This window comes from Ochotona princeps, chromosome 2 (assembly GCF_030435755.1).
Source record: "Ochotona princeps isolate mOchPri1 chromosome 2, mOchPri1.hap1, whole genome shotgun sequence".
Lineage (NCBI taxonomy): Eukaryota > Metazoa > Chordata > Mammalia > Lagomorpha > Ochotonidae > Ochotona > Ochotona princeps.
This window is the reverse complement of record NC_080833.1, coordinates 38,573,900-38,589,646: the sequence shown is the minus strand read 5'-3', so window position 1 is coordinate 38,589,646 and position 15,747 is coordinate 38,573,900. Positions and strand designations below refer to the sequence as shown.

General features: G+C 45.6%; 1 protein-coding gene across 1 annotated transcript in view; it reads left to right on the top strand.

The window, feature by feature from the left end:
- BEND5 (BEN domain containing 5) overlaps positions 1-14,163 on the top strand; it is a 1,156,480-nt gene extending 1,142,317 nt beyond the window's left edge. Inside the window, exons 10-11 of the mRNA XM_036494566.2 lie at positions 12,191-12,343; positions 13,869-14,163. Coding sequence (XP_036350459.2) covers positions 12,191-12,343; positions 13,869-14,132 — 417 coding nt within the window. The 3' untranslated portion in view covers positions 14,133-14,163. The remainder of the gene's footprint in view (positions 1-12,190; positions 12,344-13,868) is intronic.
- Positions 14,164-15,747: the final 1,584 nt, after the last annotated feature.

The window sequence follows — 15,747 nt, the reverse complement described above, 5'->3', positions numbered from 1 at the left end:
CACTGTGATACATTCCTAGCATGCTATGCACTCCGCAACTGCCTTGCTTTTAACTGCTGTTCGTGTTATTTGTGGCAGCAAAATTTCAACTTCTTTTTAACACAAGCTTTATTTATTTGTTTGTTAGTTCACTCATTCATTTGTTCATTCATTCATTCAAAAGTCCAAGTTACAGAGAAAAAGGGGTTCATGCCCCTAAATGGCCAGAGAGGTCAGGACTGAGACCAAGTCAGAGCCAGGAGCTTCTTTCAGGTCTTCTTCCTGGGAGGTATCTTCCACTGCTTTCTCAAGCACATTAACAGGGAGCTGAATCAGAAGTGGAACCACTTGGGTCTTGAACTGGCATCTATATGGGATGCCAGATACCCAGGTGGATGACTTAACCTGCAATCTTATAACACTAGCCACATCCTTTATATCCTTGATTTGTCACATCTCTCTTTGTGGCAAGAAATTCTTTCCAGAAACACTCAGGACTTATCTTAGGAAGGAAGATTTCATGATGCCATTTCAAAGAACTAGACATGCATGATTTCACATCACGTTGCTTTGGTTAGCTTGGTTGCAACAAAAGGAAAAGTCCTCAATTGTTCTTAAGAGTTTTCCTGTTGGTCATGCTAACACATGCCCTAACTTCCAAACTAGTTTTCACTTCAGAAAAAAAATAGGGATATGATAGGGAACTTTTTGCCCAAGAGTCAGGTGGAAACACCGCCCTGGAACAAACCACAGCTAGGAAGTTATCAGCTCACCAACACTCCTTGATACTCCCGTAGCCTCAGTTCCCAACCTTCACAGTCCCTCAGCACAGAGATGACAGAACCCACATGGAGCCCATATCATCATGATGAAGTGGTTGCCTTGCTGCCTTCCTGAGAGGGCACAGGGGCTGATAGCCAGCAGCAGAGTGCCGTCCCAGCTCCATCACTTCCTGTTATATGATGCAGGCCAAGTTACTCAAGCTTTCTGTTCAGGTCTCTCTTCTGTAAAGCAGAAATAACAATATAGCCCACCTTTCAGCACTGGCCATTATCTCTCCCAAGTTCAGCTTCTTCCACACCTCCCAATATCACTGAAAGCTCCCTCCCCTCCTCAGACTGGATTTCTGGGTTGTCCACACCCTTCGTGGGGTTGACTCTGCATTCAGTAACAAAGGACTGCCTAACAGTGAAGGATTCAACACCTCATTAGAGCAGCACACTCAGGCATCACCTAGGCCAAGTGTGATGAGGCAGGGAAGCAGCTCAGAATGTAGACAGAAAGCCCATTTCCTCCCTGGTGTCTAGCAGGAAGCAAACTCCACACTAAATTATGTTGCAAATATGCTCCAAGGTAATTTTAATTTTATTGGCACTGATTTTAATTTACTCTTTAGACCCCTGATTGCAGGATGAGCTGTTGGCTGCTGGCAAGGGGACAGCCCTCCATCACTTGGTTTTAATTAAGGTTTTAAGTTAGAAATGAAAGAACAGAGATTCCCCCATATCACTACCACATGATTTTCATTTCCAAGTTGTAATTAAAGTCTCCACATTGGTGACACACTTCTTTCTCTGACATGGTCACAAAAAACATCTTGTTTTTCTGCTGGGCAACACTGAAGAGGCATTTGTTTATTCAATAGTGTGCTTATCCTCTCATGGGTTGCTTTGCTCTTTAGTTCTTTCATCAAGTTCTTAATGATAAACTTCTATATGCCAGGCCCTCTGCTAAGGGTCTGTGGATTATAAAAAGATCAACAGCTTGTGACCTCCTGCCCTCAAAGAGCTCACAATCTGATGGGAGATAGAAATAAACAAACAGTTATTATGCCATGTGGTGAACTGGGAAATATGTTCCCTTGAAGAGGCTGTTAAGTTGACCTGAGGGATAAAATAAGCCTCCGAATGAGACTTTATACTCATCGAAATGAACGATATTAGCTGTTATGACAATTTCTGAGTCTCAGTGCTTAACACACTGAACACTCACTTCTGACTCATGTCAGAGACCGACACAAGCCAGGTGACTCCTCCAAGCCATTTCTTCCAATCACCGATTCAGGGACATAGGCCTCTTCTTTCTCAGGGAGCCATCGTGTTTAGAGGTGGATTCCATGCAAAAGGGCAAAAGCGAAGGCTGGAGATGGGATATCAGTTTTACAGCCAAACATGGGAATTGTAAATATCCCCATTGCCCACATAACTCTTATCCCAAATAAATGACAAAGGAAACTGGGAAACATCTTCCAGGGCACCCCAAAAAGGAATTAGAATTGGTGAACATCTAATTAGTATCTGCATTAAATTTTAATGTTGAGTCAAGATTAACTAGATAAAGATTCCCAGAAAGCATATTCAAGACAGAAAAGACTTTGTATGCAAATAAAGTGACAAAAATCACCAGGGAGGTGACTGAATGAACTCCAAGTAGTGCTGTTTAGTGCAGAGGGTTAGACCACAAGCAATAAGACCTGAGGCACATGCAGGGGTCAGCTCACATGGAGCCTTTTCAGATATACCAGAGTCCTTCCGCTGGAGACTGTGAGCAAAAGGCCAGGAGACCACTTTTAACTAAGAAGGTGACGTAGTTTGCTACGTGGCAAGATCATTCTAAACTAATTGAGGGGAAAAAAAACTTTATAAAGCAACTTCAACAGACCAACTAAGAAAGGGATGATAGGGACTTGGTTCAGACATGGGTCTTGATCTCAAGGAATTCGTGAGCAAACACACTCATCAGTCAGATTAGGCTTACGGCAGCAAGTACTACTATCAAGTGCCATGCAAGAAGCTGTGGAGAAGGGGGGGTGTGTTAAATAAGGATGGGAAGAAGTTGTGAAAAGCTTATATCTCCCACTTAACACTCTCTCACCTGAAGGAATGCCTGGCCCAGATCACAGCTCAAGCTGACAGTAGAACAAGACCACAGCTCCCACTCCTGCCTTGTACTTCATTCACCCTGGACCAACACAAGTTCATCAGTCCACTGAAGGCACAGAGCTTACTCAAGGTGTTATTAGAATTAGTGTTTGGAATTAGTGTCTTTTGGTCTTGCTAACAACCTACTGAATATATGTGATAAGGTGAGAAAAACAAAGATCTCAAACTCAGACCCCATTCAGAAAAATTTCCTAAACCTTTTTCTACTCTAGCTCCAGCCCTCAAAATCTCATTCATGGGACGAGATCTTGAAAAGTGATCAGCCCTTTAATTTGTCCCTGATTGAAGTACTGAATTGTGCAGTTAGACATGAAAAAATACATAAGCTATAAAAGCAAAACAAACAAACAAAAAGCACCAGAAAAAGAGGAGCAGGCTTTTCACTCAGTGATTAAAGTCACCACATGGGACACTTACATTTCATATCAGAATACCTGGATTGAGTCATGGCTCCTGCACTTCCAAGCCAGCATCCTCCTGAGGCTTACCCTGGGAGGCAGCAGGCACAGTTTCAAACCACTGGGTCCCGGCTACCCACATGAGAGACGCACAGTGAGTATCAGCTTCAGCTCTGGCTATTGCAAAGAAGTGAACCAGTAGATAGAAGGTCTCTGTCTTCTCTTACAAATCACCCCTCACACCAAATAAAATGAAAAGAAGTAAATGAAAGGTGATAAAATTGCATGGAAAACACCAGCCCTTTGATTCTCCCCTTTCCTGTAAGCCACCTTTTGCTTGTCCAGCATGCCAGACACAGAGTACCTCTGTATTGACTTGCCCACTAGGAAGACCCTTTTGCCTGTTATCATCATTGCCAACTCTCCTCTTTCATTCTAGTGCCTCTTTTCTAAAATGTGTATGACTTTTTGCTTCCTTACCCTGTTTGTCTCCATGGTTTTAGTACTACCTGACATCCTGACATCTTGTGTGTTTATGAACTGATTTGTTTAATGTCCCTAGGTCTCATAGAAGCCTCCAACACATATCCCCAAGTCTAGAATACTGTTTTACATGTAGCACATACTCAGCAATTATCTGCTGAATAAGTGAATCAACAAAAATCCAAGAAAATCGAATGAGAAGTTATGAGAAATAAAAGTAGTGATGCCTGAGTATTTTATATCCTGAAAACAAAAATCTTTATCTTTAAAGAGAATTGCCAGTTAGAAGACTGAATGACAAAAAAAAAAAAATTGTAGGCGGGTCGGGCATGTGCAGCGGAACTCCACTTTATTGGCCAATCTTGGCTGATGGGCAAAGGAAGCAGCCCACTCCCAGCTGTTTCTTAAGCAGCCGGCACCATCTTTATTCCATGGGTGGCCAGTGTGCCCATCAGGTGCTGGGCTTTGCCCGCTGGCTGCCTGCCAATGAGTTCTGGGGACTTGGGAGTGACAAAATATTGCCTAGAGACATCCATGGATATGGACACCATATGTGCAAGTGAGAAATTAATCCTGAGGGTCAGTCATCTAACAACAGGGCCACTGCACAGGCTGGTAAGTGAGGGAACTGAGACCTGGTGGTATGGAGGGGAGTGATTGGAAGATCTGTATGGGTCAGACTAATTCATCAGCCTACATGGCAGTCCTGAGATGGGCTTGTTAGTGCAGAGCATCACTGACCACCACATGCCATACCACATGAAGTTATGGCTGGGGGCCAGTCTAGCTGACCTAGATCCAAGTACCTGATTGAGTGTTAGAACAGGGAACAGGTCACATCAGGCAGGGCCATGACAATAACCAACATGTAAGAGAACCAGGCCCGGGAGTAGATTCTGTGGGGAATAAGTGGGCCCAACCCTATGGTTAGCTCAAGAGTTGGGGTGGTGACTGGCTGAACTAGGAGTGAACATGGAACCCACCAGCAATCATGGGTACTGGAGCTGAGAATAGGCTAGGTAAGCCCAAGCTGCAGTACCTACATGTGCATCCTAAAATAGGGTGTAGTGAGGGCTAGCCCGCAACATCCACCAGCTCATACAAAGACCAAGATGGAGGGGCAGGTTCTGCCAGCAAGGATCTAGCACTTGCTAGAGCATGAGATCTGGGTCTGAGAGTGGACTGAGTGGGGAAACTGGGATACCCGCCTAGTGGGCCATAGCTCCCACTGGTGAGCATGTGTTCCAGACCTAGGGGTCAGGCAAGCTGGGCAAGGTAGCCCCACCCCTTGGCAAGTGTGTGGGTTGGTTTTAGAAGGGGGCAGACTGGGCAAGGCCAAGCAGATCTTAGCCCACTGGTGAGTGCAGAAACCAGGCTAGAGTGCAGATTGTGCCCGGCTAGGATATCACACTTAGTGCCTCACATGAGCCAGTAGACTGAGCAGGGCTAGGTTGCAGCACCTGCCAGCGAGAGTTGGGACTAGGGGCTGGCTAGGTCAGGCCAGGATACAGCATATGAAGCCAAAGACTAAGACAGTTGGAAGCTATTCCAGGCCTGGTCAGAACAATCACTGGCATGCATGAAATCTATTGAGGGGAGCAGGCGTGGTTGGGGAGCAAAGGGGATGTCCTGGCCGAGTTGTGATCCCCATTTCAGAGCACCAAGACCAGGGTGGGGACTGCAGTCTGGTCTAGATACAGCTGAAGAATCCCTTGGCGTGTGTGTGGGCTGGGTATGGGATACACAAAACTGAGCTAGACTTCAACACCCTCTGGTACTCATAAGAACCAGGGTAGGTATAGGATGGACTAGGCCAGGTCTCTGCCCCCACTGAGACATGTGAGAGTTGCGTCTGGGTATGGAACAGACTTGGCTGGGCTGTAGCACCCAACAACAAGAACCAGAATGGGTGCAAACCAGTGAAGAAAGGCCACTGATCCTGCTAGGACAGGAGGTGGACTAAGTAGGGCTGGCCCATGGACCCACTGGTGTGCGCAAGATCTGGCACTGGGAGAGATCCAGATGGAGGAGCCTGGAGAACTCTGTCAGGACACGTTCTCTACAGGTGAGTACAAGAACCAAGACGGGGAGCAGCCTAGACCAGGCCAAAATATGGTACCCATGAGCATACATTTGGCGCAGGTTGGGGACAGGCCAGACTGGTCAGTCCATATCACCAACTGGCGAATCCTAGTGCCAGAGTGAAATATGGGCCAGCCAGGTCAGGACACAATACCAACCACTCCACATGAGGGTCGGGATTGGGGGTTGGGCTAGGCTGTAGCCCCCACCAGAGTGAGTTGGAATTGGGGGTGGGCCTGGCCTGGCCATCCTACAGCTCCCACTGGCAAATGCAAAGGTGAGGAATCTGTGCCAGACTGGGCCCCAGCACCCAACCAGCACATGTGTAACACAGTGGGGGAGAGGGTATAGCCCCAGTGAGGGGGCTGCGAAGGCCCCCCTACTGGGCCACTGGTGAGCTTGAGAGCTAGGATGGTGGGAGACCAGGCCAGGCAGGGCAGCATTCAATGGCTTAAATGTGAGCTGGATCAGGGAAAAGCCAGGCTGGGCTGACTATACCTTCTGGTACCTGCATAAGCCAGTGTGGGTGTGGATTGATTGGGCATTAATTACTACAGCATCAGCTGGCAGATGCTGGCACAGGGGCTTAATACTGTCAGGTGGAGGCATAGCCTAGACACATGGTGGCACCCACTGGCACCAGTATGGACTGGATAATAGGACTGGCTAGGATGAACTGTGCTTCAATACCCATCAACATGTACAAGAGCTAAATGGGATGTGGGACAGACCAGACAAGTCTGCTGTAGATACTGGCAAGCACGGGAACCAGGGCAGGGGTGGGCCTGGGGGGGCGGGTTGTAGGTTGCTCTGACTAGACTGTAGTTCCCACCAGTTTACGTGAAGGTCAAGCATGAGGTGGACAGAATTGGGCTGGACTCCAACACGCATTGGGTTGTGTAAAACATGGGGCTGGAGACAGAACTGACCCAGCAATTGCAACTACCAGTGTGTACCTAGGCTGATTTGGGTAACAGACTGTGTCAGACCCTGAATTGGCAAACACACAAGAATCAGGTCTGGGATAGCCTCAGATGAGGTTTGTCTGGCAATTCCCTACCAACTGAACTGCTGGGCTCAGAATCCTAACCATGGAGAGAATTGCCGGTTCCATGCGTCAGAGCAGGGCCTCCACAGTGGCTCAGACGTAGCAGAGGACAGCATATCCAAATATCCAAATGTACATGGAAGATATGGCAGTACATTGGAGCCTCCAGAGGACACCTGGTACCATAGCAGAGGATGGAGGTCAGAACAAATTGATCAACTACCCCAGCCAAGCATTGGCAGTGAAGATCTGAGCAGACGGGGACACTCAGGTGGACTATAGCAGTCAGTGGATTCGGGAGAGTTCATTGAGATTGGAGTGGCAGGATCTCCAGCAATTCAGGACTGTTGAACTATCAAAGCCTCTTGAGAAATTCATGGGTGTTGTAAATTTCTATTTTTCTTCCTGTTGTTGATTTTGTATTGTAGTTTTTCATTTAAGAGGGATGTTTGGTGACTGTGTAATGGAGACTATCATGTCCAGATGTGAGGATGCGGTGCAGTGTGCATCTCTACCTCCAGATCAAAGATGAACTACTAATGAAACTATTAGCTGTATCTTGACAATAGAAAGCTGGACTCTGCCATTGTCCATGTCCACAGTGATGAACATGTGACTGTTTACAAAAGCTATGCTATGCTAATAATAAAGGGGAATTTGGTGGGGGAGGGGGATTTGGGGAGGGGACAAGGGAAATAAAAATAAAAAACAACAGTGGAAAAAATTGTAAAAGAAATCAAAAATATAAACCAGCTGGGTATAAAAGTTTTCCTAAAGAAAACTTGAAATGGAAAAATCAAAACATATTTTTGGATGAGAAGGTGCAAACTCATAAAAATTAATTCTTTCTAGATTAATCTATGAATTTAATAAGAATATATTACACAATATTGAGAACACTGACAGTATTTTTTGGAGCCTTACGAAACAAAACAAGCTTGTCTTAAAGATATGCAGGAAAATTCATGATCATTTAGTGGAAGGTGCACAATGCAATGGTAATATCCTCCAAATATTAAAATTTATTTGAACAGGACATAATTAAAACAGGGCGGTACTGACACATGAATGAACAAATGGTTGGAACAGGATAGAAAATTCCAAAATTAACCTAAATGCATACAGAACTTTATAGGGCAAATATGGCTTTTCAAATTAGTGACAAAAAGATGTACATTTCAATAAACAGTGTTGGGCCAGTAACATTTAACCCTGCCTTACCTTGTGCATCCGTATAAATTAAATTGAACTGATATGTTTAAAAAAATAAACACTGAAAGAATCAAATAGAAGAAACAACAGAAGAATTCAACCAAAACCTCACAGAGGAAAAGAGTGATAAACCATTGTGAAAAACGCAGTATTTAAAATTTTCTACATGAAAATAAAGTGCTAGTAAAAGTAAAAAAAAAAAAAAAGGACAAAAATGTGTTTATTCTATACATAAAGCCAAATTTTTCCAAAGCCTAACTTTCATAAGCCCGACAACCCAGGTTTTAAAATGGGTCAAGGAAATGAACAGACAATCCCCAAAAGCGTAAATGCAAATAGTTTGATAACTTTTATTGCATACATTTAAGGCATATAGTGTAGTTTTCTAGATGTATTACTTATTTGAGAAACAGAGAGAGAAAGAGAGAGAGAGAGAGAGCAAGCTTCATCTTCTGGTTAACTTCCCAATTGCCCACAGCAGGCAGGGATGGGCCAAGCTGGAGCTGAGAGCCAAGAACTTTTTCAGGGTCTCCCACAGAGTACAGGAGCCTAATTATTTGATTCCTCACTACTGCCTCCAGGGTCTGCATTGGCAAGGAGCTGAGTCAGTAGTCAGAGGTAGGAATTAAACACAGATATTTAGATATGATCTGTGGACATCTTAACTACTAAGCCATACAACTACCCCACAAGTAGTTCCTAAACATATAAAAAGATACTTTGCCATATAAAAGAAAGATAATGAGAGTGAGGGGAATTTAGCTTAAACCTAATCTGAACTGTAATCGATCACTTTCCATTTGGTCAGTAACAAATGACTTGATTCCACCTATGTTATGTAGACAATGGAGAAAGGTGTTGTACTACATCGTTACAAGTATATACTGGCCCTTGTGGTCATTCTGTCAATATTTGTCAAACTGTCAAGGCTCTAAGGTAGCCAAACATTCTACTTCAAAGAAATTGTTTTACGTATAATTGTATAGTTTTGAAAGAATGTATTGCAAAGATATACTAAAATCAGCATCAGCTGTAACATGAAAAGATTGGAAATGCCTTCAATATCTGTCAAGGAAGAACCGCTTAGTTCATAATGACCATAGGATAGAGTGACGTAACGTAGATCTGAGTGGTACATTAGGAATGTTACCTTTTTTCAGGGGATAGGGATGTGACATGGGGTTCTCACTTGTGTAATCAGAGACTCCACCACAGTATATGTTAGTTTGATTACAGAACCCAAGGAGCCAAACTTCCGACTGGGAGCAGGAGTGGAAGGAAGATATTTCATTTGGGATTAATATAGACTTTCTGATTTTAAAATCATCTGAAACCATCCATACATTCACCTGTGGACTAAAGTCACAATAGCCAGCAAGTGGAAGGATGGGGCTACACCCTCAATGGTCATCAGCAGAGCCAGATGGGGCGATTTGCTGCTTCACCTCCTTGCTGGCCAGCTTTTGGCAAGCAGCCTCCCCACTTAGGGCTGCCTGAAAAAGTTCAGAGAAGCTGGCTTCTAAAACTCTCTCATTTTGACATCCGGAGTTATAAATTGCAGTTTTCCCTTACACGTTTCTTACAGCGTCTCTCTACTTCCTTTCCTCTGCAGCACATCAAAATCTCAGAGGAAAAGACAGACAATCGAAGAAAATAAAATTGCACAGATGACTTTTATAGGGCTCCTGTTGAATCATTGTGTATTCCACCTCCAAAGCTGAAAATGATGAGTTTAATATCACACAGAGCAGTGCATCTTGCATCTCTCAAAAGACAGCTTATGCTACCCAGAGAACTGGAGCTTGGCAAGACGTAATTTTTCACTCCAACTCTGAGGCAAATGAAATGACAGTCATCAGGCCCACATTTTGGAAGCAACATGGTTTTCATTTTGGTTTAACTTCATTTAAAAGTGTCCCAAGGAGAGAGAAATCCTTGTGAATGTGGACTTTCCATCCTCCCCGGCACTGCGTATTTGGAAAGGAGATGGACAGGTGGCCAAGGCTGGCCTTGAGTGTTTCAGCATTGGCCTTTGATGAGAAAGAGTTGAATGTGCAAGCATCTGGATGCCTTGGTGCCTGTCCTGGATGTTTCTGGAGCTTAGACATGTCCTCCCCACCCACACTTGGGTACTCTGTCACTCATACAAAGGACTATTAGATACAAACTAAGCCACTATATGGGAAAAGAAGTCTGGATTTGAGCAGTATTGAAGAACAGCCTAAGCATCCCCCAGTTCATTATATCTGGGGTAATCTCTCTGGGATGGTTTGTCCAGTCACTCTGCACACAGCTTCCCAGTGTTGGCAACGCCCGCGCCGCCACGTACCCCGAGCCGAGCGGACGGACTAGGGTTACACAAAAGACAATACGCAGAGAGACAACACAAGGCAACACGCAGTACACCAAATGCCGATCGATGATAGATTGATCTTTATTGCAACTCCAGGCTTTCTCTTATACTCTCCCTAGCTCCTCCCAGTGTTTATCCAGTCCTCAAGTGACCACCCTAAATCCTCAAGTTCCTCCCAGTAGTGGCCGCCCTAAATCCCTTGAGTTCCTCCCAGTGTTTATCCAATCCTCTAGTGGCCACCCTAAATCCCTTGAGTTCCTCTCAGGGTTTATCCAATCCCTTGGCAGATAACTTGACAAATAGGAAGCAGGAACTTGCGGTTAAGCCAGTGGCTAGATGTATCAGGCCAAAATTGCTCATCCTGTTTCCCTCTGAGAAACAAGCTAAGCTGTGGAGTTAATCCTTGGGAGACCGGGGCCTGCATCCCAGCACCCTCACTTATAAGCACTAGGCTCTTTACATGTAATCCCCTACCTACAAGGAATGCTAGAACATAATACTGTACTGAGACAGGTGCTGCCTCAAAGTGTAAGTAGAGAGTACAGGAAGACTCATCAGTGTCTCCTTTATAGATTACCAAGCGTCTACCCCCATGCATAGGAGAAGTCTTCAAAAACTCCATAGGAAGTAGATACGAAAGTCCAGTTCATAGAGTTCCATGGTTTCCATGAACATGGATCTCAAATCTGCACAAAAATAAACTTACCTATTCATTCCAGTCTCCCAAGAACTTTTTGAAATACTATTTGCATGTTCCTGAGAATAGCAATGACACTGACATCATGAAAACAAGTAACTAGGATCTCATACGTAAAGCTCTGGAATGACACCTGGCGTGTGTCGCACACAGTGAAGGACAGATTATTACTGCTGTTGGATCTCCACTGCCACTCTCTGAGGCTGGAATTGAAATACCCACTTTTCAGTTAAGTGGGGATTTCAAGGCCAAAGCAGGAATGACCAACTGGGAGCAAACCCGCAAGCAAATCCTAGGTAAATACAACCATGTTTCATGGAAGGTATTTCTATCAATCGAAGAAATAGCATTTCATTCAAAGCCTATTTGGTCATGAATGTGCTAACTGCTCAGACTTTAAAGAAGGTGCTGCTGGCAGGCCTCTCCAGGCCCAAGTGCAGGTGGCACTAAGTGTGAGGAGAGGGATTGGTGCTGTGGATCAGTCACCACCTGCAGCACCAGCAGCCCATAGGGGTGCTAGCTCAAGTGCTGATTGCTCCAATTCCAATCCAGCTCCCTAATAATGTGCCTGGGAAAGCAGCAGAGGATGGTCCAAGCACTTGGACCCCTATACCCAAAGGAGAGACTAAAGAAGCTCCTGGCTCCTGGTTTGGGATTGATTCAGCTCTACCCATTGTGACCACTTGGGGAGTGAACCAGCAGATGGAAGATCTCTCTGTCTCTCCCCTTGGTAACTCTGTCTTTCAAATACATAAATAAATAAATACATAAAAAGTGCGACGGGATTGAGCTTCATCTGTTGCAACCCCTGCCACCTCACTGCAAGTGGCTACTGAATCTGCTGACCCATAGGGCCAGCTAAAATGAAAGTGTGCGTATGTGTGTATGTGTGTGTGTGCATATACATGTGTGGGTGGGTGTATTTTCCCATCTGGTTCCTTCAAGGCGAGTTCTCTAGTCTGACACTTCTCATGTATTAACCCTTCTTTTCAACAGAAAACAAGCCTGGAGTTTTACATTGACATCCATGCCCACTCCACCATGATGAATGGCTTCATGTACGGAAACATCTTTGAGGATGAGGAGCTGTTCCAGAGGCAGGCCATCTTTCCCAAACTCCTCTGCCAGAATGCTGAGGACTTCTCCTACGTAAGCCGACAGTGCCCTCCCCAGCCAGCACCCCCTCTCACCACCTCCTTCCCTTTCTTCTGTTTCTTTTGACTAAACTTTCAAACAGAGCACCCACTCTGTGCCACGTCTTGTGTGGAGGATAGAGGTAAACCAGCTCAGCCCATGTCCTGGGCAGCAATGCTCAGGTCAGGGGAGGCAGCTTTGGAAAGGTGTTGTCGGAGCTGTGCGATGAACTTCATTCCTGTAGTGAATGTGACTGCAGTGCTAGAGAGAAGGAAACTTACCAAACACTTCCACCATGTCAGCCCTCAGCCTGTGACTGTTTGCATCTACCCCAGTTCTCTCGGTCTGAGAACACCAACACCGTGTATGCCAAGGGAGTTCTGCAGCCATCACTCTGCCCTCACAGCTCTTCCTGGGCCTCCCCTTCTTTGCCAGTAATTGGTAACTGATTGTTTTCTTCCCTGCCTGCTTCATGTATCACTTGGGAGGATAAATGCGGACACAGTTATGGAAGTATTGGGTGGCAGTGAACACTTCAACAAACTGCAGAGTCTGTTCCTGTTACAGCCCACCTTGTTTGAGAGTGGGGCCTGAGCAAGGCTGTAAGTGTTGGAACCAGAAAAAAGCAGTATTTGAAAGGGGCGGGGAGAGAAGAGAAGGAGGGCTCTCCGAGTACGGTTATGGCACAATGGGAGAGCATACTGGCACATGTTCCTGTCTTGCTACTAAATCGCTGGGGTCTGTTATTTCCACGTGGCCAGGTGAGAGTACACAAAGGTCACAGTAATATTTGAAGCTAATGAGCTGCAAACTCACCTGCCCATTGCTTCAGGCCTGGATATTAACAGAGATGATGAATTTCTCTGCTCGGTAACATGCACTCTGAATGCCAGAATCTGAATGTCAGGCCATGAAAGGAGTGGCAGCATTGTGTAGGCCTCCTCTTGACACTCACGAGACACCACGGCCCAGGAAAAGTTCAATATTCGGTTCAAGGTTACCCAGAATTCAGTGGCAGAAGAAAGCAGCTGGCTCCCCATATGAAACTGTGTGACAAACACAGCCATACTTTATTGTGCAAGCATCTCCACAGGATGGCCAGGCCACTGTAACTTGAGTGCAGACAATAGCTTCCTGAGTCCCAACCCTCCTAGAACTCTGGGTCACATGTCTCAGAGATCCTCCCCAGGTAAGGTTTCCATGGCCTTCAAAGGGGACAGACTGGTCAGAGAACACCATTTCAAAGTCGAATGTACTGCCCAAATTTTAGTTCTGATTCTCTTCCCAATAGGGTTGTTTCTTATTTCCTGCTTTTCCTTGCCCCTCTGTCCCCACTCTGGCAGCTTCTGCTACTGTCTGGATGCTTTCATTTAATTACGGGTTTATTTAACCAGTGTTTCTCAGGATCGTGTGTTGTGGGATAAAAGCCATTTCTCAGGTGAGGGGAAGCTGAGACATGGAAATGGTATGTGACTTGCTCAGGACCCGAGAGCACTGAGGCTCCCAGCTCTGATTCTCCCCTCTACCTTGTCTTCCACAGTCCAGCACATCCTTCAACCGGGATGCTATGAAAGCAGGAACTGGTCGCCGCTTCCTTGGGGGACTCTTGGACCACACTTCCTACTGCTATACCTTGGAAGTCTCCTTCTACAGCTACATCATCGGGGGCACCACAGCCGCTGTACCATACACCGAAGAAGCTTATATCCTTGGCAAGAGTCCTGACACAGCCCCGGGCCAGCCCTCATCTGGCCAGGAGTATTCAAGGCTGGCAGGTCAGAAATTAAGTCTGCAGCTCAGGTAAGAGCTGACAGTTTGAGGAGAGGATGGAGGTGACAGGCTCTGATGGTGCTGTTGTCGGGTTGCCCCAACTTGCATAAGAGTCTCGCTGAGGAATGCCTTGAGTCTCCCTGAGGTTCCCTTGAGCTGTGGCTTGCACACAGTTTGTGGTTCTCTCTCCTCCCTTCTGTGGGTAGTGAGTCGTCTGCCATTTAAGGCATGTAAGTGTGTAGGCTGGGGGAATCCGCACACCCACAGGATTACTGAGGGACAGCTTATTAATGACTATTTCTTCTAACCCTGAACATGCAAAATCTTTACTCTCTCTTATCTTCTGCTCCTGCTAGCTCACTTCTGCTCCATATTTGCTGAGTTCCCTTGGACTCGTCATTTGCTCACCCTGTCCCTCTTGTCTCTTGCCCTCTTCACTTGCCGCATTTTTCACTCTCTACTTTTTGTTTCCCTTCCTTTCCTCTTCTTCCTCCCCTCCTCGCCTCTTCTCTGCTCTTGGTCTCCCCTCATGCTCCCTGGTCTGTCTTTATCCTCTCTGCAGCTTTTTTTTTAAAAGATTCATTTATTTTATTGGAAAGTAAGATATGCAGAGAGGAGGAGAGACAGAGAGGAAGATCTTTCCTCCGATGATTCACTCCCCAAGTGAGCATAACAGCCGGTGCTGCACTGACCCAAAGCCAGGAGCCAGGAACTTCTTTCCAGGTTTCCCACGCATGTGCAGGGTCCCAAGGCTTTGGGCCGTCCTCAACTGCTTTCCCAGGCCACAAGCAGAGAGCTGGATGGGAAGTGGAGCTGCTGGGATTAGAACTGACATCCATATGGGATCCTGGTGCGTTCAAGACGAGGACCTTAACCATTACGCTATCGCGCCAGGCCCTGCAGCTTTTTTTCTCTTTGTTTTCTCCTAACACTTCTGTAAAAATTCCTAAGCTTGCCTTGATGAAATTAGAGGTTGCTTTCTCCCTCGCTTCATCTTCTTAGGGATTTCTTGGCAATTCCATCTTCCCGAGTGTTGATTTCTATGTTTAAAGACATGGGTCAGGGCTACGACAGATTCTGCTTTGCTCCGTCCTTTTGCGTTTGGAGTGATCCATTTCTCCTTTCCTAGCACTTTCATTTTACAGATAAAGAATTACAGTTGAGGGAGGAAAGAGGAAAAGGATGAAACAAACTCTCCCTCAGTACCTGTAGGGGAATGAGTCCAAGACCTCTGTGGATACTGAATTCTATCAGTGCTTAAAACCCTTCTACAAAGTGATCTGGCATTTGCACCTAACCTATGCACATTTTCCCGTGTATCTCCATAATCTCCATATTACTTGTAATTCTTCATGCAGTGTAAATGCTCGGTATATTCTTTAGTGAGCGCTGACAACCAAAAGAAGTCCATACATGCTCAGTGCAAATGCAGTTGAACAGCACATTTCCTACTTAGAGGCAGAACCTGCAGATTTGGGATCCACAGAGACAGGAGGCTGATTGTATGTGTAAGTGCTCCCTCCAGGGAGATGGAAGTGTCCTTCATTTTAGGCTTCCTTTAAGTGCTTCCTGAATGTCATAGAGCTTCTACCATACTCTATATATGGGAAAAAATCTTTTCTGGTCATGTCATTATTTGAGACTCATCT